General features: G+C 37.7%; 1 protein-coding gene and 2 pseudogenes across 1 annotated transcript; 1 reads left to right on the forward strand and 2 right to left on the reverse strand.

Annotated features, from left to right (window-relative positions):
* The first annotated feature begins 294 nt into the window (after positions 1 to 294).
* Positions 295 to 5,403, forward strand: LOC104233686 (phytanoyl-CoA dioxygenase). The gene is made up of 9 exons (XM_009787120.2): positions 295 to 452; positions 539 to 663; positions 747 to 807; positions 1,122 to 1,190; positions 1,267 to 1,385; positions 3,493 to 3,640; positions 3,727 to 3,871; positions 3,990 to 4,076; positions 5,172 to 5,403. The coding sequence occupies exons 1-9, from the start codon at positions 395 to 397 to the stop codon at positions 5,212 to 5,214; spliced, it is 855 nt and encodes a 284-aa protein (XP_009785422.1). The 5' UTR covers positions 295 to 394; the 3' UTR covers positions 5,215 to 5,403.
* Positions 1,860 to 1,955, reverse strand: LOC138880581 (U6 spliceosomal RNA; annotated as a pseudogene).
* Positions 5,404 to 7,802: 2,399 nt separating the features above from the next.
* LOC138880276 (uncharacterized) lies at positions 7,803 to 25,800 on the reverse strand (annotated as a pseudogene).
* Between the last annotated feature and the right edge of the window lie 419 nt (positions 25,801 to 26,219).

Consider the following 26,219-nt stretch of genomic DNA (forward strand, 5'->3'; position numbering starts at 1 on the left):
ATTATACTGGAACCCCAACACTCGGAAAGTTCCAGTATATTATACTGGAGTATTTTTTCGAATTTTGAATAGTGTGTTCGTTCAGATTTATTTTTACATAAAAAATGGCTAAATTTCTATTACTTTTAAAACTATGCATATTTTTGATTGACCAGTTGTAAATGCTATTTTTGAATTTCTCCCTAGCAGGGTACATCATGAAATATGGTAAGCATGTGGACCCTGAACGCAAAAAAAGTTGCTAAGATAATTCTTGAATTTATATTTTAGTACCAAACTTACAGTAATATGCGATTAGCTCTATAAATTCTCAAGAAAACACCGCGTCAACACGTCATAGAATTCTACCAACTCTTTTACGGCACCGAGGGAAGCTCAGACGGAAAGGTCAAAGATGGGTATTGAAGGAGGAAACCTGAGTTCAGAGCAGCTTCAGTTCTTCGACTCTAATGGTAATCTCATCTATGTTTTAACTAAGTAGTGTGTAATTTGATGATGTAACAGTTATGTGATTTGAATGCAACACAACATACTACAGGGTATTTGGTGTTAGAATCATTTGCAAACCCAGCAGAAATTGAGTCCCTTAGGAAGAGAATGGAACAGCTGCTTGATGAGTTTGATTGCTCTTCCACTGCTTCTATTTTCTCTACCAAGAACCAAGTAAATATTCTATTTTTTGAACTCAAATACTTTCGTTTAATTGGTTTTGTGCTTAACACCCCCCAAATTGTGTTTTTTTTCAGCAACAAACAACTAATGACCACTTTTTTGAAAGTGCTGATAAGATTTCATTCTTCTGGGAAGGTATATATGCTTCTCTTAAATTGATGATATTTTGGATTTTAATTTTCTGATCCTGCTTTTTAGTACTTTGCATCTGTGTCCATTGCTTCCACCGTCTTATTACCTTGTTGTTGCTATTGTTTGTTTATTGCTTCATTTTCACTGTTCTTGACTCTCTACTTTCGTAAGGTAGGAGTAACGTCTGCGTACACTTTACCCTCCCCAGACTCCACTTGTAGGATTTCACTGGGTTTGTTGTTCTTGTTGTTGCATCTGTGTCCATAACTTTCATTTCCGTTTATAGGCTTCTAAGTTGATGTTTGTGGTCTTGGCAGAGAAAGCATTTGATGAAGATGGCAACTTAAAGCAGCCAAAGCAACTCTCAATAAATAAAGTTGGGCATGGTAATCATCTGTTCATTACTTATTGTCAAAAGAGTTGTTTCATTTTAAATTTCTTTGACCTGTGGTAGTGCTGCAGCTCTTCATGAGAAAGATCCTGTATTTAATAAGTTCTCTAGCTCAGACAAAGTCTCAGGCATGCTGCGGTCATTGGGGTATCAAAGGCCAGTAGTCATTCAGTCAATGTACATATTCAAGGTAAATACTGGTGTACTGTTTTATCCAGTTATGGGGTTTCTCTGCCCTACGTCTTTTATACAATCCTTTGGCTAAATCATGTCCAATCCCTGGTTGTTCAAGATCACTTGCTGGTGCCCAGTAAGAGATGGCATTACTTGTGAGTATCATTCTAGAAAATTGGTGTCTTAATAAGGCTAGAATGTATCCCCGTTGAAAAGTTACCTTTTTTCTGGACTTAGTGTGCGGAAGAAAGCTCGAATATTATATTTAACAAGGTCAATGAAATTATCTAAAGGAAAAGCATCAAAGGGTGTTGGATCCTGTATGCAACAAGGTATAGTCAATTCATACATAACAAATTCTCGCATACCCCAAAAAATTTCAAAGCTATTTCTTCTCCTTTGACTGAGTTTTGGTATTAGCTTTTCTAGAGCTTCTACTTACACGATCAAACTCCATTGAAGCATCTAAGCATGTGCTATATTTTTAATACAAAATTTGGACCATTTCTCGATTTGTGCATGTCATCCTTGTGCATGGCCACTAATCTCTGTGTCTTCCATTTTTATCAGATGTCCCTGAAGGGACCTAATCATGTGCTTATTAGATATTTCCTGTTTCTAGTTTTCCTCTTATCTTCTGCTATCACTTGCCAATTCCTACTAACTGGATGAAGCTTGAACGTTTAGGTTGAATCTTTGGTACTTGATTGTAAAAGCTAGTGTCTATACATAGGTAGAACTTCCTGCTCTAATGCAGTGATCTTGGATTGAAACTTGTATCTGTACCATGAAAAAGAGTATTAAAGAAAATGAACACCAATAAGAATTACTTCACGTTACGCTGTGTGCTTTATCATTTATTCCATTCCATTTTCTCCCTAATAGACCCAAATTCTGTAGTGATCAACGGCACCACAAGATTCATTGTCATATTAACTTAATATACAGCTATATGTAGGATCTTTGGAGTTCTGACAGTTCTCCAAATAACATGATGACTCTGTATAAAATACTGTTTAACTTATTATGCTGATTTCCTTAGCTGTTCAAGGATTCCAATCTGAGATATTAACTGCTAAAAAAGTTTGATCTAAGATACTATCATGTAAAGTAAATGTCGCATTATTATGACTTTGTGCACATGAATCGGTCTTCTAACTACATAAATAGAGAATATTTTCCTATATTTATATTTATAAACCATTGATTTGCCATTTGAATTTTCTTTTCTTATCTATCTATATTTTTTTTACAAGGTTCTTATCTGTCTATATTTAGTACTTGAATCTTACTCCCTTTGTTCCATTTTATGTGGCACTGTTACTATTTGGGGAGCCAAAGAGGTTCTTCTTTGACCACGATGTTCTTGAATATTTTCTTACAACAACAAACAACAACAACAACAGCCCAGTGAGATCCCACAAGTGGGGTCTGGGGAGGGTAGTGTGTACGCAGACCTTACGCCTGCACGATATTGTTGAATATTTTCTTACGTGTTTTGAATTATTAACTATTGTAGCTTATCATAGTTTTTATATTGCTTTTAAATATATAAATTTTTGTCAAATAACTTGAAAAGTTGATGTTTGAATTCACAACAAAAAGTAGGTACTTTGATCCTCTTAGTCCATACCCCGCCACATAAAATGGAATGGATGGGAGTTGATTTCATGTCAACTTGTTGATCCCAGATTCCATACTTGAGTAACCCCAATATTCCTAGCTAGTATTTATATTATTTGGATGAATCATGTACTCAATAGCATATTAGTTCTTGAAGTTAAATAATTTTGCTCATGTCACATCACCTTGCTCGTGTTATCCAAGCATGCATCCATACCGTGTGCACGTCTTGTCACTTTAAAAATTCTAAGCCTCACTATGGTGAAGTGTAGTTATAAGTTCTCTTTAGTGGTGATATCCTCGTGTCCCCTTGAAAATGGTTTCTCAATTGTCTCTAATAGTATGATAACATCATAGAGGAGGCGTGTTTTCCTGTATATGTGGAGTCACCAAACTCTTTGCAATTGAACAAATTACAGAAAAGAAGTAAAACCCCTAAGGTAGTTGTAGTTACTATCATCCATCCTTCTGCGAGTGACATGTAAAACTTTGCTTCTCAGCAACCAGGTATTGGGGGAGAAGTAGTGCCGCACCAGGATAACTCTTTTCTGTACACTGAACCAACAACATGCACTGGCTTGTGGCTGGCTTTACAGGATGCAACAATTGTAAATGGCTGTCTCTGGGCTATACCGGGATCCCACAGAAGTATTCTTTTCCCAACTCTACTTTGCCTAGGTACCTTTAATCATTGAATTCCTTCATATAACATACATAATGTTCTATTTCTTTAGATGGCCTTGTGAGGAGATTCCTTAGAGATGAAAATGGGGTTCACTTTGATAAGCCATCTCCATGTTATAACCAGAAAGATTTCGTTCCACTTGAAGTAAAAGCTGGATCTTTGGTAGTCATTCACGGAGATCTTATTCACCAGAGGTCAGTCACTTCCAGAACTTCTCTGAGACCACATAGAACTGCTAGTTATGCTATCGTTTGTATTTGGCTCGTTTGGAATCTTTTTTATCCATTCAATCTTTTCAATGGATGATTGCAGTTTTGAGAACCAGTCTTCAAAGTCACGACATGCATACAGTTTGCATGTGGTGGATACTAATGGCTGCAAATGGGCAGAAGACAATTGGTGAGTGGCAAGGGTTTTGTGTTTAATTTGCTCCGTTTCTTGATTCTTAATGCCATGTTTTACTGAGGGGTAAAGCAGCAGAATCATGCTATAACTGTAAAAGTACCGCTAATGTCTAATACGGAAGCTGCTTAGGTTCCATACAGTGTGTGCAGGGTGACTTGTAGATTATTAGGAACTTCGCAAAGTTGTTCTCGACATTACAGTTTAGTATAGGTATTAGCACATCATTTTTCATGGTTCTGAATTACTGAAAACTACATGGGTAACTTCTATAGATCCTTTTTAGAAAGCAATATTTGCAAGGTAATATTGCATACGATATACCCAATGTGGTCTGCCCTGTTCCCAGATCTGCATAGGGGAGATAAGTGCACCAGACTGCCCTTTGTAATAGCTACATCTCCACTTCGAGTCTATTGCATGGACATTTATTTGTTTGATCATCTAGTTGGAACCTATTTAATTGTTTTATCCTTTTAACCTCTAAAACTGGTGCTAAAGTGTGCAGATCTCGTCTTCTGACTCTTGAAAATTATTAACTATAACTTTTATGATATGGCTAGATACTCTTATTCTTCAAGTTGTAAAGTTAAAGCAAAAACTAAGATTGTCCGGAATGCAGGTTTACCTGAATTTTTTTCTTAATCAACATTAGATCTGCATCTGAAGGGATCACATGTAATTTCTTACATATGAGAAATCATTTAATTTATGTTCAGTAATATGTCATAGTATCAGGCCCCGTCCAATATAACTTGTTAGATTTTGGAAATTGAGTATTTTCCTCCCTTGGATTGTGGCAGATGTGGGGGTGGGGGGTGGGGGGTGGGGGGATACGTAGGATGATAGTTCATATAAATGGACCTATTTGCTGAGATGTAGCTTTCATTCATAGAGAAACTCGGGAAATATTCTTACCAAAAGAAAAGCTATGTTGCCAAAGAAAAAGGATCAAGAGACTCAAAAGCAGGCATGCTTATTGAATCCATAGCTTTTATGCAGTGTTTGCTGAATGATTTGCGACACCAGATATATAAGTTTCTAGTTATGATCCAACTTACATGCTGCTTTTGTTTTTGGAAACTGTTTCAGGATTAGAAGAAATGCAGATCCAGAGCCCTTATACAGTTCTTGAATCTACCCTCAGAGTCATCAACTGCTAGTTTCTTACTAAAATATCAAGTGAACCTTGGGAGCGACCTGTTTAACTTTCTTAGCTCACTTGTGTATATGCACATCAAGTACTTGATGAATAAGATTACAAATCATTGAATATGGTTGTTTTTCAAATATTTATGTCTCAAAAAAGGGGCATTTGCATCTATACCCGCTTTTTGGGTCACGTTTTAACTTGTGCCCGCTTTGCAAAAAAATTTGCAAGCGTACCCACTTTTCGCGTAACTTCAGTATACGGGGCTGAAGTAGCAAAGACAATCACGCAAAACTTCAGCATTCTGGTAGACTGGCCTAGAGTTGGCCAACTTCAGCTCTAGAGCTGAAGTTTTTGTTTTGTAACTGGCGAACTTGAGCTGAAATTTTTGTTTTGTAACTGTCGAACTTCAGTTCTACAGCTGAAGTTTTTGTTTTGTAACTGGCGAGAGCTGAAGTTCAGGAACTTGCTAAAAAATCTTTACCCTAAATGCCCTAAATGCAAACACGTTATGTAAACATATAACCTGCTGGTTAGTTAATTTGTATCAAACTTGCATGGACAATAGGCTGTCATACTACCATTCAAAAAGAAAAAACCTTTATACTCCAATTCTTTACCAGAAGAACTAAAATAAGCAAATAATCATTGGTATATTTTCCAAGATATTGATTTCTCGCATCTGGGTATAGTTCTTATGTTCTAGCTTCTGTGAATAACCAAGGATCGTTTTTGTATTCCGATTTCTGAGATTTTGGGTTCGTGCTTATGTGCATAATTTCAATACTCAAACTTGATGGTTGTAAACATCTAAGTTGTTGAAATGCCCTAAAAGGTTTTTATCTCCACAGCCCATGTCAATTACTGGAACATTTTCACAATTAGCAACTTCAGAAAGGAGTGCCTATCGGATTGAGGGCGCATATAACTTTGAGGAGGAGAAGGAGGAGAAAGGGGTCTGAAATTGTTTAAAAAGTGGGTACAAGTTAAAACTTTTAAAAAAAATGAGTATAGGTCAAATGGGGGCGACCAAAAAAGGCGCCCCGTGCAATTTTTTCCTCAAAAAAGAAGGTAGAAATTGCACCGGGTAACTACTTTTAGCACCTTTATTTAAAACGTATCCAGTTTTTGAAAAAATCTATTTAAAGTTTAGCCAGTTTTGACAAACTTCAGTCCGCTCCTCCCTCCCACCTCCTCCTCCTGCTTCTTCATACCCGAAATGGCATAACCTCGTACCTCAAGGTTTGAAACTTCAAAGCTGATTGGTTGCAAGTTTGACTCTGAGGGGGATTTTTCTCACAAGGGATAATAAGTCTAGAAGTTAAAAAGAAATTGAATAGAGGATAAAATTTGAGAACTTCTCAAAGTTGCTCACTATTAATAACTTGCATTTGAGTTTATAAATCGCATTCAAGGATTGTGGTGCCGAAAGCGATTTATAAAACGCATTCATAGATTGCATATTATAAATCACATTCTCTGATTGCATTTTATAAAGCATTGACTGATGGTTTTGTAATCTAATTGAATATTGCGTTTTATTAAGCCCAATTGCATGATTTATAAATAGCATTGACTGATCGAGTTTTGTAATCTAATTGAATATTACGTTTTGTACAGTGCATGTACCAATTGTGTTTTATAACGAGCATCCACTGATTGCATTTTATTAATCGCGCGTGTTATCAATCTTTTTCACTGATTGCGTTTTATAAATGGCACTCTGATAGTCTGATAGAGTTTTATCGCAATGGTGGTTTGCGTTTTATAAATCGCATTTTTAAATCGCTACACTGGTTGCAATGCTTTATAAATCGCATGAACTGACTGCACTTTATTATAGTTGTTGCGCTTTATAAATTGCATTCGTTAATTGTATTTTTCATCTCGTCTGATTGCGTTTATAAATCGCATTTACTAATTCGTTTTGCTCGTATTGTTTTGACTGATACTAGGTTGGATAAAGTTTTCGCATAGGGAAGGTAAAATTAGAAATAAAATTTAATCCAATTTAAAAGATTTTTTTTTAAATTTATACAACATATATTCAAATTTTGATTTGAAGAATCGACTATGTGATTATAAAAATAATAATGCAGTGATTTACTTGTTCTTGAACCAACTGATCCTCCTCTTTCTCCCTCCCACCTCCTTCTCCTGCTTCTTCATACCCGAAAGAGCATAACTCATAGATTTTGGTAGAAGTTAGGTTTTGGTAGTTCAAAATTCCGAAGATATATACAGAAAAATGAAGAAAATCAAATACAGCATATAGTTACCATCGCGTTCATCATACATAGATTGCCTGAAATTTTATGGTATATAAATGTTGTTCAGCTAATTACTACTGCCCTTTTAATCCTATAAGTACATAATTCTTGCATTATAACAGGATAGAATGCACGACTAGTTCAAGATTGAATTTGTCTGCTTTCTTACCTCTTTGCAGGCAATGGGAAGTGGTTTCGACAAATTTGCCAGTAGTTTCCCACAAGTAGGGTAGTAGGGTAAGTCTTACCCCTACCCTTGAAAAGGCAAAGAGGCTGTCTCCGACAGACTCAAATCATATCAACCTATTGAAGGAGCTTATTGCAAGTGCTGACCCCAACAGCAGCAGCAAGATGCCAACCAGCATGTAGAAATGGTGTTTCAGGTAAGAAATCATCAGCAATGAAAATGATGATGTCCATCTCATTGAAGAAGTATTAGGCATGTGCCTAATAAGAGTTTTCTTTGGTTTGGTAGCCAACCTTGTTGACTTGGTTTGGTTGGTAGCCAACCTTGTTGAATTTCTTTGGTTTGGTAGCCAACTTTGTTGAATTGTGAAAAATGTGTGTAAATTGTCAAATATTGTAGGCTTTAGAGGGTGAAGCTTTGGCTATAAAAGGAGAGCTTCAACTCTCATTTCTTCACACCAACAAAGAGAGAAAGAAAGAGTGAGGTTTCACAGACAAGGTATAAGAAAATAGTCTGTGAGGAAAATAGAGAGTGAGCGATATTGTAGTGAGGTGGGAATATCAAAAGAGGGTTATTTCTTTTGAGTGTTGTAGTGGTCTTTGGAGTATTTACCTCCGACCTACAAAGTGTAAAATTCCTTACTATAGTGATATCAGTTGCTCCTCTCGGGGTCGTGGTTTTTTTTCCCTTATTCAGAAGGGTTTTCCACGTAAAAATCTTGGTGTCATTGTTACTCTTTTATTCTTGTTAATTACCGTATCTCGGTGCTACATTATTATTCCGCTTTATTACCGTGAATATTATTTTGGTAAGGGGTTTATTCCCAACAACTGGTATCAGAGCACAGGTTCTGCTCGTTCACTGAAATACTATTCACTGTCGGTAGTACTATACTTGGTGAAAAATAAAAATGTCCGGAGTAAAGTACGAGGTAGCAAAATTCAATGGAGATAACGGTTTCTCAACATGGCAAAGAAGGATGAGAGATCTGCTCATCCAACAAGGATTACACAAGGTTCTAGATGTTGATTCCAAAAAGCCTGATACCATGAAAGCTGAGGATTGGGCTGACTTGGATGAAAGAGCTGCTAGTGCAATCAGGTTGCACTTATCAGATGATGTGGTAAATAACATCATTGATGAAGACACTGCACGTGGAATTTGGACAAGGTTGGAAAGCCTATACATGTCCAAAACGCTGACAAATAAATTGTACCTGAAGAAGCAGTTATACGCCCTACACATGAGTGAAGGTACGAATTTTTTGTCACATTTAAATGTGTTTAACGGACTAATCACACAGCTTGCCAACCTCGGAGTGAAAATCGAGGAAGAAGATAAAGCCATCTTGCTATTGAACTCGTTGCCATCTTCGTACGATAATTTGGCAACAACCATCCTGCACGGTAAGACTACTATTGAGTTGAAAGATGTCACATCGGCTCTTCTACTCAATGAGAAGATGAGAAAGAAGCCTGAAAATCAAGGACAGGCTCTCATCACAGAAGGTAGAGGCAGGAGTTATCAAAGGAGTTCGAACAACTATGGTAGATCCGGAGCTCGTGGGAAGTCAAAGAACCGATCCAAATCAAGAGTCAGAAATTGCTACAACTGTAATCAACCAGGTCACTTCAAAAGAGATTGCCCAAATCCAAGGAAGGGCAAAGGTGAAACCAGTGGCCAGAAGAATGACGACAACACAGCCGCCATGGTGCAAAATAATGATAATGTTGTCCTCTTTATAAATGAGGAAGAGGAATGCATGCACCTGTCAGGTCCAGAGTCGGAATGGGTGGTTGACACAGCGGCATCTCACCATGCCACACCGGTAAGAGATCTTTTTTGCAGATATGTAGCAGGTGATTTCGGCACAGTGAAAATGGGTAACACAAGTTACTCAAAGATTGCGGGGATTGGTGACATTTGTATCAAGACAAATGTCGGATGCACATTGGTTCTAAAGGATGTGCGGCATGTACCTGATTTGCGGATGAACTTGATCTCGGGAATTGCTTTAGACCGAGATGGATACGAGAGTTATTTTGCAAATCAAAAGTGGAGACTCACTAAGGGATCATTGGTGATTGCAAAGGGAGTTGCTCGTGGCACGTTGTACAGGACAAATGCAGAAATATGCCAAGGTGAATTGAACGCGGCACAAGATGAGATTTCTGTAGATTTATGGCACAAAAGAATGGGTCATATGAGCGAGAAGGGATTGCAGATTCTTGCCAAGAAATCACTCATTTCTTATGCCAAAGGTACAACTGTAAAACCTTGTGACTACTGTTTATTTGGTAAGCAGCATAGAGTCTCATTTCAGACATCGTCTGAAAGAAAATTGAATATACTTGATTTAGTATATTCTGATGTTTGCGGCCCAATGGAAATTGAATCAATGGGCGGTAACAAATATTTTGTTACTTTTATTGATGATGCTTCACGAAAATTATGGGTTTATATTTTGAAAACCAAAGATCAGGTGTTTCAAGTTTTCCAGAAGTTTCATGCTCTAGTAGAAAGGGAGACGGGTCGAAAGCTAAAGCGTCTCCGAAGTGACAATGGAGGTGAGTACACTTCAAGGGAATTTGAAGAGTATTGTTCAAGTCATGGGATCAGACATGAAAAGACAGTTCCTGGAACCCCACAGCACAATGGCGTAGCCGAGAGGATGAACCGCACCATTGTGGAGAAGGTGAGAAGCATGCTCAGAATGGCTAAACTGCCTAAGTCATTCTGGGGTGAAGCAGTTCAGACAGCCTGTTACCTGATCAATAGGAGTCCATCAGTTCCGTTGGCGTTTGAAATCCCAGAGAGAGTCTGGACCAACAAGGAGGTGTCCTACTCGCATCTGAAGGTGTTCGGTTGCAGAGCTTTTGCACATGTACCAAAAGAGCAGAGAACAAAGCTGGATGATAAATCTATTCCCTGCATATTTATCGGATATGGAGATGAAGAGTTCGGGTACAGACTGTGGGATCCTGTAAAGAAGAAGGTCATCAGAAGTAGAGATGTAGTCTTCCGAGAAAGTGAAGTTAGAACTGCTGCTGATATGTCAGAAAAGGCGAAGAATGGTATAATTCCTAACTTTGTTACTATTCCTTCTACTTCTAACAATCCCACAAGTGCAGAAAGTACGACCGACGAGGTTGCCGAGCAGGGGGAGCAACCTGGTGAGGTTATTGAGCAGGGGGAGCAACTTGATGAAGGTGTCGAGGAAGTGGAGCACCCCACTCAGGGAGAAGAACAACATCAACCTCTGAGGAGATCAGAGAGGCCAAGGGTAGAGTCACGCAGGTACCCTTCCACAGAGTATGTCCTCATCAGTGATGAGGGGGAGCCAGAAAGTCTTAAGGAGGTGTTGTCCCATCCAGAAAAGAACCAGTGGATGAAAGCTATGCAAGAAGAGATGGAATCTCTCCAGAAAAATGGCACATACAAGCTGGTTGAACTTCCAAAGGGTAAAAGACCACTCAAATGCAAATGGGTCTTTAAACTCAAGAAAGATGGAGATGGCAAGCTGGTCAGATACAAAGCTCGATTGGTGGTTAAAGGCTTCGAACAGAAGAAAGGTATTGATTTTGACGAAATTTTCTCCCCCGTTGTTAAAATGACTTCTATTCGAACAATTTTGAGCTTAGCAGCTAGCCTAGATCTTGAAGTGGAGCAGTTGGATGTGAAAACTGCATTTCTTCATGGAGATTTGGAAGAGGAGATTTATATGGAGCAACCAGAAGGATTTGAAGTAGCTGGAAAGAAACACATGGTGTGCAAATTGAATAAGAGTCTTTATGGATTGAAGCAGGCACCAAGGCAGTGGTACATGAAGTTTGATTCATTCATGAAAAGTCAAACATACCTAAAGACCTATTCTGATCCATGTGTATACTTCAAAAGATTTTCTGAGAATAACTTTATTATATTGTTGTTGTATGTGGATGACATGCTAATTGTAGGAAAAGACAAGGGGTTGATAGCAAAGTTGAAAGGAGATCTGTCCAAGTCATTTGATATGAAGGACTTGGGCCCAGCACAACAAATTCTAGGGATGAAGATAGTTCGAGAGAGAACAAGTAGAAAGTTGTGGCTATCTCAGGAGAAGTACATTGAACGTGTACTAGAACGCTTCAACATGAAGAATGCTAAGCCAGTCAGCACACCTCTTGCTGGTCATCTAAAGTTGAGTAAAAAGATGTGTCCTACAACAGTGGAAGAGAAAGGGAACATGGCTAAAGTTCCTTATTCTTCAGCAGTCGGAAGCTTGATGTATGCAATGGTATGTACTAGACCTGATATTGCTCACGCAGTTGGTGTTGTCAGCAGGTTTCTTGAAAATCCTGGAAAGGAACATTGGGAAGCAGTCAAGTGGATACTCAGGTACCTGAGAGGTACCACGGGAGATTGTTTGTGCTTTGGAGGATCTGATCCAATCTTGAAGGGCTATACAGATGCTGATATGGCAGGTGACATTGACAACAGAAAATCCAGTACTGGATATTTGTTTACATTTTCAGGGGGAGCTATATCATGGCAGTCTAAGTTGCAAAAGTGCGTTGCACTTTCAACAACTGAAGCAGAGTACATTGCTGCTACAGAAACTGGCAAGGAGATGATATGGCTCAAGCGATTCCTTCAAGAGCTTGGATTGCATCAGAAGGAGTATGTCGTCTATTGTGACAGTCAAAGTGCAATAGACCTTAGCAAGAACTCTATGTACCATGCAAGGACCAAACACATTGATGTGAGATATCATTGGATTCGAGAAATGGTAGATGATGAATCTCTAAAAGTCTTGAAGATTTCTACAAATGAGAATCCCGCAGATATGCTGACCAAGGTGGTACCAAGGAACAAGTTCGAGCTATGCAAAGAACTTGTCGGCATGCATTCAAACTAGAAGACAGTGCTACCTCCTCTGGATGAATGAGACTGGAGGGGGAGATTGATGATGTCCATCTCATTGAAGAAGTATTAGGCATGTGCCTAATAAGAGTTTTCTTTGGTTTGGTAGCCAACCTTGTTGACTTGGTTTGGTTGGTAGCCAACCTTGTTGAATTTCTTTGGTTTGGTAGCCAACTTTGTTGAATTGTGAAAAATGTGTGTAAATTGTCAAATATTGTAGGCTTTAGAGGGTGAAGCTTTGGCTATAAAAGGAGAGCTTCAACTCTCATTTCTTCACACCAACAAAGAGAGAAAGAAAGAGTGAGGTTTCACAGACAAGGTATAAGAAAATAGTCTGTGAGGAAAATAGAGAGTGAGCGATATTGTAGTGAGGTGGGAATATCAAAAGAGGGTTATTTCTTTTGAGTGTTGTAGTGGTCTTTGGAGTATTTACCTCCGACCTACAAAGTGTAAAATTCCTTACTATAGTGATATCAGTTGCTCCTCTCGGGGTCGTGGTTTTTTTTCCCTTATTCAGAAGGGTTTTCCACGTAAAAATCTTGGTGTCATTGTTACTCTTTTATTCTTGTTAATTACCGTATCTCGGTGCTACATTATTATTCCGCTTTATTACCGTGAATATTATTTTGGTAAGGGGTTTATTCCCAACAGAAAAGAGCACCACCGAGCAATGATGACATTTTATGCACATTGTGAGCCATCCTCAGATCTGGATCTTTCAATGTTCTTTTTGCGAAAGCAACTTAAACAAAGATGCGTGAACAGAAAAATCATATACTATATATGCACCTTAGATAATACAGTGTTAAAAAAAGCGGGCGCTTCCTCACTTTAAGCGAGAAGCGAAGCGGAGCGGGAGGGGTATCGCTACTGCCATTAAAAGCGGCTTAGGTATGCATAAGCGACCACTTCTCTCTAAAAAGCGAGAAGTGGTGAAGCGCCCAGAAGCGATCGAAGCGGACGACTTTTCAATTAAAATACCCAAAGTCTTTTTTCAATTAAAAGACCCAAATCATTGTTTCTATTTTAGCACTTCTTCGACTTCTTCAACAGCAAACTAGAATTCTTCAAACCAGTGATTTCTTCCTCACTTTAAGAAGATTTGTTCAAGCAAACTAGGTGTATTGGGAAAAATTGAGTTTACATATTAAAGTAGAATAAAGATGACGTGTCAAGACACGTAGACTAGTCAAATAGTTACATCTGGAAAAGAGACACGAGTTGCAACAGATACGAGCAAAGGCAAAGGAAGAGGCACGGGCAGATATTCAAAGGACTCGGCGCCCGTACCTATTTAAGTCATTTAGGTCCAGAGATCAAGGGGAATGAATCTGACAATATATGAGAGTACAAATACAGTATTTAATGAGCATTAAATGCTGAATACGTTAGAGAATCTGTATTAAATACAATGATTGTGTAACGTAGCATTCAATGTCTTTAATTACTCATAATAGCCTTATTATGACAAGGGCAAAACACATATCTCCCAAATAGCTATAAAAGAGAGATAATTGATCAATTCTAGGGATACGAAAGTCTATCTGAATATATTGATTTACTTGTTTTTCTTCTGATTATATTATTGCTAGCCAAATTACTTTCTTTCGTATATTCTTTTGATTATCAGTAACCCGAGTTCTTCTAAATTAAAGCTTTGACTGAAATCCCATTTTTTGGTTAAACAAATTGATTCCGTTGCCGGGAATCTGATAATCTATTCTCTTTTAGCTTAACTTTCCTTGTTGCATCAATCATGTCGAACAATAATGACAACATCCAAGGAAATCAAGGAAACCAAGAAAATCAAGGAAACCAACAACTTCAGGGAGATCCACAGGGTACTCACACCCCGGTCCCTTCTCCACGAGGCTCTCCTTGGCGGTCTCGTGAAGGCACTCCTGACAGATCTCATACAAATGGAAACGCTCAATTTGAAAATGTTGAAACTATCGATGAAGCTTTGAAAAAACTAATTGCTGCTCAGGTCAATAAAGCTCTTGAGGCTTTTGCTAGCCAGTTACATGCTGCACCAACCACACCCACTCCAGATAACAACACTTTGGAGAACCCTCGGTCCGGGCTTGTTAATTCAGGTAGTGGTGGAACCCCCAGCGAATCACAGGAGGGAGAACCAGGTAACTTAGTCAATTCTAACTTACATAATTTAGTACTAACATTGCAGAAACAGCTCAAGGAGCAAAGTGATCGTATAGAACAAATTCCCGGGGTGCCTCCCGTAATCAAAGAGATAGACATGGATAAATATTCACAACAACTTTGGAAGCCAAGCGCTACTCCTTTCCAAATTTCAAAGAAATTCAAAATGCCCGATACTCCAAAATACGATGGAACAACTGATCTACGAGACCACGTAACTGCATTCACAACAGGCGTAAAAGGCAACTATTTGACTAAGCAGGAGATTGAATCAGTATTAGTCAAAAAATTCGGTGAAACACTCACCAAGAGAGCATTAACATGGTATTCTCTTTTACCTGAAAATTCTATAAATTCTTTTGTTGAGCTTGCAGATTCTTTCATCAAAGCACACCCGGGAGCTCAAAAAGTCGAAAAAAGAATGGAAGATATTTTCAAGATCAAGCAAGGGGACTCAGAATTGCTTAGGGAGTTCGTGGACAGATTCAACGTGAAAGAATGACATTACCACGTGTACCAGATAATTGGGAAGCTATAGCTTTCACAAGCAATTTGAATGAAAAAAGCTCAGAAGCTACGAGGCGACTCAAAGAAAGCCTTCGCGAAATCCCAGCTACAACGTGGAATGACGTTTACAACAGGTATAACACGAAGCTGAGGATAGAAGAAAATACTGTTCCACGACTTCAAAAAGAAGAAAAGGTAAGTTCGAGACGTGCGAAGACCAAAAAAAGATCTGGTAAAAATAGGTACGAGCCATACATGGAACTTGCAGGAAAAGACTCACGATCAAAGCAGGACAATCAAAGGTATGATCACAGATCAAGGAATAGAGAGTCAGGTTTTTCATCAAGATTTAGAAACGATCGAAATACCTATGAGTCACGAGATGATGATAGAAATTTGAAGGCGAGATTTGGCAGTTATAGTTTCAACGTGAGCACTTCCGAGCTCGTAGCTGTTTTAAGAAGCATGGGAGATAAGGTACGATGGACAAAAGAGATGAGATCGAATCCAAACAGGTGCAACCCTGATCATTGGTGCAAGTTTCATAATGACCATGGGCATAAAATGGCAGATTGTAGGTTTTTACAAAGTGGAGTTGATCATTTATTAAAACAAGGATATCTCACTGAGTTGTTCAGCGAGAAAGGTAAGCAAGCTTACATGAAGAACATGCAGGAGCCCCCGAAGCCACCTTCTCCCAAAAGAACCACCAACTCCGAAGTCAAAGCCCGTACCTGCTTCTCCGAGGTACTCTTACTCTCTTCTAAATACTCCACATCAATTTGCAAGCTCTCAAAATGTTCCCTCCAATTGCACGCCTCTAACTGAGAATCACGCACTAATTGATCTGAGTGGGAAACTCTTTTCATTATCTCTGTGCCGATAAGGTTGGTCTAAAAAGGGGAAAAGGAAATAAGAATCCTCAAAGATAAAAAAACTACAAAGTAAAAGAAAAAAAAGAAGGGGAATACCTTCAAAGTGGCGTGCACAATATCGTTCATCAGGGTCAAGGAACTATGACTCTCTAGCTTAGCTTTCTCAATTGGGCCAATTAAAGGCTCTAGCCATACATTCGCTTGACCTGATTTCCTTAAGAGACTGCCCTCAGCAGGGACTTCAATGACTACTCGCCTCATAGCAACACTCCTACTTGAGGAGCCAACTTCAGTGCGATGAATGTTTGGAGGAGGAATTGTCGAAGGAGGAACAGAAGAGGTGGTAAAAATAGTCTGGGGAGGAACAGAAACAATCGAGACTAGCAAAGAATGAGTTACAGACACGAGTGTCGAAAAAGAAGCCAAGGGTACTTCATCTAAAACAGGTCCTAAGCCTTCACTACCAAACACGCTAATAAAAAGCTACTCAACAGAATCATGAGCAGCAGCGGGAGCAATGTCATCATCAAGAATCAGTACCGGAGTCTCAGTAGACTCGGTAAGAGAAACAAAATGACGGGGGGATACCTCTGCTTCATCATCAAAAATGATGCGTCTTCGAGCTCGTGGCCTTGTCACTAAAGAACCCCCGTCTTCCTCCTCTTTAGAGTCTTGTTCCTCAATGGCAATGACTTTTCTTTTTGCAGAAGAACCCAAGATTATTTCTTGAGCCCTTTCAAAAGAGATGCGGAAAGCCGCGACTGCATCGGCAGTGACTCCACAAATAGCAAATCCTGATAAAAAATTGGATTGAAATTAGTGCAATAAAAAAAAATTTACACGAAAAGATGAAATAAAATAAAAGCTCTTACCATAAGTTTTTACTTTCCAACCAAAACAGTTAGAAAATGTCTTCCAAGACCTACCATCCATTGGTGCAGTCCTCAATAACTTGTCTACCTAATCACGGAAATTGGGAACGTCTTCCACAACTCCCATGGTTGCTAAAAAAAAGAAAGCAAAATTAGAAAAGTTGACAAACTTGAAGAAAAAAGGTACGAGAAAGTTAAAAAGACTTACGTGCAAAATTTCACTTCTCAGGGAAGGGAACATTATCATCACCCACTAAACCAACAGTGGGAGCAGAAACAAACCTAACATACCAGCCACGGTCATTGTCATCCTCAAGGCTCACCAAAACCCTCTTGCTCCTGGCTACTAGTGTGAAAACACCATTGCGGAAGAGTCTAGGGGAGTAAAGGTGAATCAAATGAGGAAAAGTAAAGGGAACACCGACTGTGTTGGTCAAATGCCTCAAACAGGCAATAGCCCTCCATATGATTGGGCCAATTTGACCCAAACAAACATCGAAGAAACGACAGAACTCAAGAATAACAGGGTCAATAGATGGTCTAAACCCTAAGGTGAAAGGGTATGTATAAACAAAAGAAAACCTAGTTATGTAAGAGGTGATTCTTTGATTTGGATTAGGGATAATAATAGGAAAATCACTACTCCAGTGACAGTCTCAACGAACTACAGAAATCAAACTTTCTATAATTTGAGTGTGATAAATATCAGCACGATCTAAACTAGAGACTTGGTTCCTAAGAGATTCTCTGTCATGATAAAAAGATAGTTTCGTAGGAACTATCTCCTCTACTGTAGGCTCCCGAAAAGGTTCAGAAGGTTCTTTACCTCTTGAAGAAGATCTTTGTGAAAGTGAACCCCTAGTTCTAGAAGAAGGTCCAGAACTAGGTAAAGGAGTGGAAGAACCGCGAATAGATCCTAAATTACGAAGCATACCTCCCCTTCTGCTTCTAATGGGGGCATTAGGGAAGGTATCAACTATGGGAACCCTTCTAGGGTTAGAATTTGAAGAAGACATAATGAAGAAGGATGATACGATGAAGAAGCAAACATGGATTTGAGAGATTGAATATTCAGTAAACTTTATGTGGAAAAGACAAAGAAAGAAATTATATTTATACTGATAAGCAACCGCTGAAGGAAAAAGTGTAATGATGGAAGTACCATAATAATGATAACTGATGCTTCGTGAATAGTGGAGCCGTGAAAAAGCCTTAAAAAGGGCTGCAAAACTGCAGAACTAATGAAAAGGTGACACGTGTGAAGAGCATTAAATGGAAGTGACAAGTAAAGCGTCAATTTTGTCATAGCATTAATAGTGACAAAAATTTTCGTTTTAATGAAATCCACTTCCCAAATATTCAATTGATGAATAAATGGCAAGTGGGGGGGACTATCTGTATTGGAAAAAATTGAGTTTACATATTAAAGTAGAATAAAGATGACGTGTCAAGACACGTAGACTAGTCAAAGAGTTACAACTGGCAAAGAGACACGAGTTGCAACAGATACGAGCAAAGGCAAAGGAAGAGGAACAGACAGATATTCAAAGGACTCGGCGCCCGTACCTATTTAAGTCATTTAGGTCCAGGAATCAAAAGGAATGAATCTGACAATATATGAGAGTACAGATACAGTATTTAATGAGCATTAAATACTGAATACGTTAGGAAATCTGTATTAAATACAATGATTGTGTAACGTAGAATTCAATGTCTTTAATTACTCATAATAGCCTTATTATGACAAGGGCAAAACACATATCTCCCAAATAGCTATAAAAGGGAGATGACTGATCAATTGTTGGGACACGAAAGACTATCTGAATATAATGATTTACTTGTTTTTCTTCTGATTATATTATTGCTAGCCAAATTACTTTCTTTCATATATTCTTTTGATTATCAGTAATCTGAGTTCTTCTAAATTAAAGCTTTGACCGAAATCCCATTTTTTGGTTAAATACTAGGGTTCTTCTTCTTCTTTTTCAAGACTTCAACAGTACAACAACAACTTAGTTTCAACAGGTATGTTTTCCAGATTTATTTTCATTCTTCTTCTTCTTTTTCCTTTTCTTTTCTTTTCTTTTTCTTTCTAAAAGTCCAAAGAGCGCTAGAATGCTGGCGAATTTTTTTCAGAAAAATTCTGCCCAGTTTCTGCCCAATTATCATGTCTTTTATTCTTAGTTCTTATGGCTTTTCTTATGTGTTATGTAGTTGTTCTTTTAATGGCGCCAAAAGAAGATAGGAAAGACCCAGCTTGGGCTTACTCTGCAAGAGTTAATGAGACCAACAAGATGGCCATTAGATGTCTTTTTTGTGATAAGATTACAAATGGAGGAATGTATCGTCAAAAGCACATCTAATCGGTGGTGATCCAAATGTCGCATCTTGTCCTAAAGTTTCGAGGCATGTGAAGAAAGAATTAAAAGCATACCGTCAAAAAAATAAAGAGTTAAAAGACTCAAATGATTCATGAAAAAAAACTTTATAATCTTGATGATGATGATGATGAAACAGAAGAAGGTGACGACGCTTCGTCGCTTCCACCAAAATCACAAAAGCGAGGAAGGATGCTTCCACCAATGTCTTCTAGTTGTGGATATACTGGTAAGACCAAAGGTCCTATGGATTGTTACTTCCCGCAAAAATCTGGAGATACGGGAGGAAAAAGTGGTAATCCTCAAGTTGATGCAAAAACGATTTTGAGGGACCGTGCAGTTACCTTTTTTGCTCGGTGGATATATGATACAGGTCTTCCTTTTAATTATGTTAATTATACTAACACTTTTGCTGCTTTTATTGAGGTCGTAGGCCAATATGGCTAGGAATGAAGCCTCCAACTTATTATGAAGTTAGTGGGCCATATCTAGAAAAAGAGGTGGCAGAGGTGAACAAAATCGTGGAGGAGCACAAAGTAGAATGAAACAAGTTTGATTGTTCCATTATGATGGATAAGTGGACAGCGAGAAATGAAAAAATGATCATCAATATCTTGGTGAATTCTCCTAAGGGAAGCCTGTTTCTTGAGTCCGTTGATGCAAGCGACTCTTCGACTGATTCAACCAAAATGTACTCCTTGTTCAAGAATACAATAGACTCTATTGGAGCAGAAAATATTGTTCAAGTTGTCACGGACAACGCCAGTGAAAATGTTAAAGCTGGTGATATGATGTCTGCTTGTTACCCGCATATCTATTTGACTCCGTGTGCAGCACATTCTGTTAATTTGATCTTCGGTGATATTTTCAAGGAAAGACCTTTCAGTACTGTCTTTAATCAGGCAATTAGAGTGCATTTCTATATTGTTCAAAGGCCTTTGTTATTGAACATGATGAAGAGATTTACTAAACAAAGAAGCTTGGTGAAACCTGCAAAGACAAGATTTGCTACTGCTTTCTTGACTTTGGCTAGGATGTATGAGCAAAAAAGCAATTTGAAGAAGTTGTTTGTTTCAGATGAGTACACTAGCAGTGCCTATGGAAGGGAAGCTAGAGGGAGAGAATCTGCAGATATTATACTTTCTCCTTCATTCTGGAATAATGTGGTTCATGCATTGAAAATTGATGGTCCTTTAGTTAAAGTGCTTCGTATGGTGGATGGGGAGCAAAGACCACCAATGGGCTACCTGTACGAAGCAATTTATAGGGCAAAGGAGGTTATTCAAGCCTCTTTTAGTGATCAAAGAAAATACAAAAGAGTCTTTGAGATCATAGATAAAAGGTGGGATAGTAAGCTTCATAGCCCTTTGCATGCAGCTGCACTTGTTTTGAACCCGGAACTGTTTTATGACAATGAAGAGAGGATTCTAGGAGATGAACCTTTGTGGAATGGATACTATGAATGTATTGAGAAGTTGATACCTGAAGAATCCGTGCAAGATAAAATCACAGAGCAATTTAGTATTTATAGGAATGCTGAGCAACTTTTTGGAAAAAAACATGGCCATTAGACAAAGAAAGACGAAGTCACCAGGTGAGCGAGTGCTTATATGTTGTTTTATAGTTAATAAATTATTTCTTTATCAATATTATGTTTTGAAAATTTGTTCTACTTCTACAGTTGAATGGTGGAAGCAATATGGTCATTCCACTCCAGATTTACAAAAGTTTGTCATCAAGGTTCTAAGTCTAACATGTAGCTCATCCGTGTGTGAAAGGAATTGAAGCGTATTTGAGCATGTAAGAACTAATAAGAAAGATTTAGTATATTGAGATAATTAAATTATAACTGAGTTGTCCTAATCTTACTAATTACTTATTATTTGCAGATTCATACCAAAAAGAGGAACAAACTAACCTTGAAGCGTCTCAATGATCTAGTCTTCATTAAGTACAATAGAACATTGAGGCGTCGTTACAACGCTCGCAATGTAATTAGTTTGGACAAGATCGATGATGCTAATGAATGGCTAACTGGAGTCCCGGAAGATCATGCAGATGAAGAAGTATTTTAGGATACTTCTGATTTCACTTGGGGTGATGTTGCTGAGACGCGTGAAATTGGGGAGAGGATTTATGGTTTGAGGGGGAGTACCTCAACTTCAAGTTCACAGAGGAAGGGAAAACAGGCAGCTACTTTGTTCCTAGTTGATGAAGAAGATGAAGTTGAAGAAGATGACGAGCAATATAATAATGATAGTGGAATACAAGAATTTGAAAATCTTGTAGAAGAATAGGATGCTCATTTTGTGCTTCAATGGATGCTACTCTTTAGTTTTTTAATTGAAGTATTGAATATTTGCTTACAATTACATGTGTTGTCTATGCCGTATATATATATATTTTTTTTAAAATTCCGCTTCACTTAAAAAAAGCGGTTGCTTCGCTTCTCGCTTTTCGTGAAATAGGGGTTGTCGCTTTTCTTCGCTTCACGCTATTTTTAACACTGAGATAATAAGAGCAGGCTACACATTGGAGATGTAGACACAGACCTCCATCATTCCAGTATGTACAGCAGAAACCATCAGAGGCTGGACCGATAGTAGGAAAGCAGATGCTGCCATCAAAAGCTTCGGATTCTTATTCCTAAGTGCTCTTGATAGACACTGAAAGAAAAAATAAAAAATAACACAACCATTCATATCGTGCAAGACATAAAATACGATAGGATCCACATATTTATCAAACTCTACCCTTAAGACAAGAGGGGTTGCTCTGATGGTAAGTAACCCCCACTTCCAACCGAGAGGTTGTGAGTTCGAGTCTCCCCAAGAGCAAGGTGGGAAGTTCTTGGAGGGAAGGATGCCGGGGGTCTATTTGGAAACAGTCTCTCTACCCTAGGGTAGGGGTAAGGTCTGCGTACACACTACCCTCCCCAGACCCCACTAAGTGGGATTATACTGGGTTGTTGTTGTTGTTGTTGTTGTTGTTGTTGTAGTGTAAAATTACAGAAACTAAGAGCAAAGGTGAAGGATGGGCTTACTTCTTCTGTTGAAGGAAAAAACCTTCGACTTCCACTACGAGCCGTTGTTAAGCATGTAAATAAGGCAAAGGTGACATTGACAAACTCATTTTCCAGCCTCTAAGTGGAAATTAAGGAAAAATCAATCAACTATGCGTCAGTCACATACTGACTGGGGTAGGCTATATGAATCCTCTATATCCATTCCGTTCTATACGGATCCATTTCATTCCAAACTGTTTTACTTTCCCTCTTGAAGCATGGTAAAAACTTGAGGCAATTCCCACTCCAATCAATGAATTGGCATAGATTTTACAGTTGAGATTCTTCCTGCATCAATGGGCGAAGAACCTTTATACAGAACTTGAACTCAGGTATTGGCTTTCCTATTAGTCTGTGATATAATTAGTGCATATATGTTGGCTATCAGCACATTAATTTTATGAATTCCGATATGCCAAATCTAGCTAGCCAAGTAATGTCACATATATACTAATTCAATTTAAGGGATATATTATAAGGGAACTCAACCCAAAGTCATGGTAGTAACTGAGAACCCATATTGTTTCTGTTCTGAACTATTTTTCTTCAACTCCTAAGAGAGCCCATATTGTTTCTGGTCAATTTAGTAACTAAAATCTGTAAATTTTCATCCATGCAACGTTAAATATTACTTCAGCAGTTGCATATTGAAAATCTTTAGACTTTCTTCAGATATGTAAAAGGAGGGAGGGTGAAAAGAAAAGAAGCAACGTAGTTACGTTGCCTATGCTGAGTTCTACAAAATGGAAGGCCGGGCCGGGGAGCCTAAAATTCAAACAAAATCAGAATCTAAAAGCTGCTGGGAAAAGAGAAAGAACCTGGAAAAATGGATATTGCGACTAAACAAGCTGGAAAAAACATTGCAATATTCAGCCTTGAAAGAACTGTTTAAGGAAGGAACTAGGAAGGAAAAGCATAATAGAGAAATATGCGAATGAGAGGAAGAATCTTCTCAAGGTAGTGTGCGTATATTCGAGGTTATTCCTTGACATAGGCTGCTAAAAGTGTAGTTGGAATTTTTCACCATATTCATTGTTTACGTAGCTTATACATTGATTATACTCAATTATACAAATTATGTATATATTATACCTCTATCGGCTATTTTTAATTTAAAAAGTTGGGTGAGCTGCTGTTTGGGTTAATTCTTCCTTTGTATATTTGTTCTCCATTATAACTGATACCTACATGTGGGAACAACACCTTAAGTCCAGGGGCAGATTCAAAATTTAATTTTAAGTTTATCGGTTCCTAAAAAATTATCAAGTTAATATATAATAATAATTGGATTAACGGACTAGGTTTCAAGCTAAATATTCTTATACATTTAATAGATTTTTCAATACAAATACAGGATCTAGACAAAGCTATTGTGTTCACGGGAACCGTAGTTATTATGCTATATATATCCGAGTCCGGAACCGAAATGTTGTCTTTTTGGACTCAAAATACTTAAATAGGTTTTAAAAAAAAAGTGACCAAAATATGTAAAACGCGATTATGATCCACGTTTTACCTTAATGACTTTTGGGACGTTAAGGCAAAACGTGGTTCATAACTGCGTTTTATATAAAATACTTTAATGAACCATGTTTTACCTGGAAGCTGATAAGACTGCTATATAAAGCGCGGTTCATTAACGCATTTTATATAAAATGCAGTAACAAACCACGCTTTATATATATAAGTAGTCGTCCCTTCCCTTTCCCCCACACGTTCTGGACAGAAGTGCTTTCCCCCATTTTTAATAATCCTTCGCTGGTCCCACCACACCCCAACTCGATAAAAAATTCGAGTGGACCCCACCCGTTCCACAAAAACTAATTAAAGTTGGTCCCACATCCTAGTCAAGCCTTCTATTGTTGTGGTTTGCTTGTTTCAGAGTCAAATTTTTAATTCTTCAACTTTCCGAAAAACATAAATTGAGGTATTCCAATTTAGTTTATGTCGAAACTCGTATAAATAATGAATATTAGTTGTTTTGAATGTGTTCCATGTTGTTTTGTATTTTTTTTGCGATTAAATTTGTATGTTATTTTTATCCGGATTAAGATATTAATGTTCAAAAAAAATATGTAAAAATTGTGAAATCGTTATTATTTGTTAATAAAAATGTTAATAAATTACTATTATTGTTTTATATGTATTTTTGTGAATGTTTTGTGATTAAAATATATTTGTTGTGTTTTATCTGGTTTATATTAATTATTTGCTTAAAGACTAGTAATATAGTGCCCTTTTAGGGTAGTAAAATGTAATGTCTTTTAGCGTAGTAAAATATAGTGCCTTTTAGCGTAGTATAATATAGTGCCTTTTAGCGTAGTATAATATAGTGCCTTTTAGCATAGTTTCCCTGTAGTTTAAGTATCTCTTATACTCAAAAATACATCAAAATAACTGATAGATCAAACACAAACTCTGTCCAATTATAGTCAACATATAATTGGTACTATTGGGTCGCAAATATCGAGCCTAAAACCCATATATGAATATTTAATAATTAAATATTATATAATTATAAAAATTAATTATTTAATTTACAAACAAACATATAAAATTATAAAACTAACATGTAAAATAATAAAACTAACACATAGAAGAATTTAGGATAAATTGGTGCTACTGGACCGCAAATATCGAGCCTGGAGCCCATATATGAATATTTTAATAATTAAATATTGTATAATTAAAAAAATTAATTATTTAATTTATAAACAAACATATAAAATTATAAAACTAACATGTAAAATAATAAAACTAACACATAGAAGAATTCAGGATAAATTGGTGCTACTGGGCTCCAAATATCGAGCTTGGAACCCATATATGAATATTTAATAATTAAAATTAATTATTTAATTTACAAACTAACATATAAAATTATAATAAAACTAACACATACAAAAATTCAGGATATCTTGGTGCTACTGGGTCGCAAATATCGAGCCTGGAACTCATATGTGAATATTTAATTAAAAAAATTAATTATTTAATTTACAAACAAACATATAAAATTATAAAACTAACACATAGAAGAATTTAGGATATCTTGGTGCTACTGGGCCTCAAATATCGAGCCTAGAATCCTTATGTGAATACATAATAATTAAATATTGTATAAGTAAAAAAAATAATTATTTAATTTACAAACAAACGTATAAAATTATAAAACTAACATGTAATTAATGTTGTTTAATTTGCAGCCTATTCATCCCGGACCTTCCAACGATGAACTACTGTCGTTACAGGGCGATCATAGGTCCGCCCACATATGGGAGGGTGAGTTACTGACCCAGACTCTCCGCGTCAAGAGAGTGGCTGACATGTGGAACTTTCTGCATGATAGAGTTCTCCATGCCCGTGTAGTCACATGCCTGCGGGAGACAGGTTTCTACAGGATTTTGGAGATCGGGCGGCTGCAGCTCGATTGGTCTTTGGTCACAGCCCTGATAGAGCGGTGGAGACCGAAGACGCACACATTCCACCTGCCCATTGGCGAGGCTACCATCACACTGTAGGACGTGGAGGTTTTATATGGGCTGCCTGTTGATGGATAGCTCGTTGCTATGCCACATGACATGAGAGAGATGACACGTGTGCAGTACCTGGATATGCTATAGCAGCTCACTACTTTCCGGCCAGAGGATGAGAATGTACTGGTTGGGACCAGTCGTTTTCCGTTGACGACTATTCGATAGTGGTTGGAGGCATTGCATCCTAAGATCGATGGAGATACACTGGATTATCATGTTGACCGGTATACGAGGTTACTGCT

This window comes from Nicotiana sylvestris, chromosome 10, assembly GCF_000393655.2.
Source record: "Nicotiana sylvestris chromosome 10, ASM39365v2, whole genome shotgun sequence".
Lineage (NCBI taxonomy): Eukaryota > Viridiplantae > Streptophyta > Magnoliopsida > Solanales > Solanaceae > Nicotiana > Nicotiana sylvestris.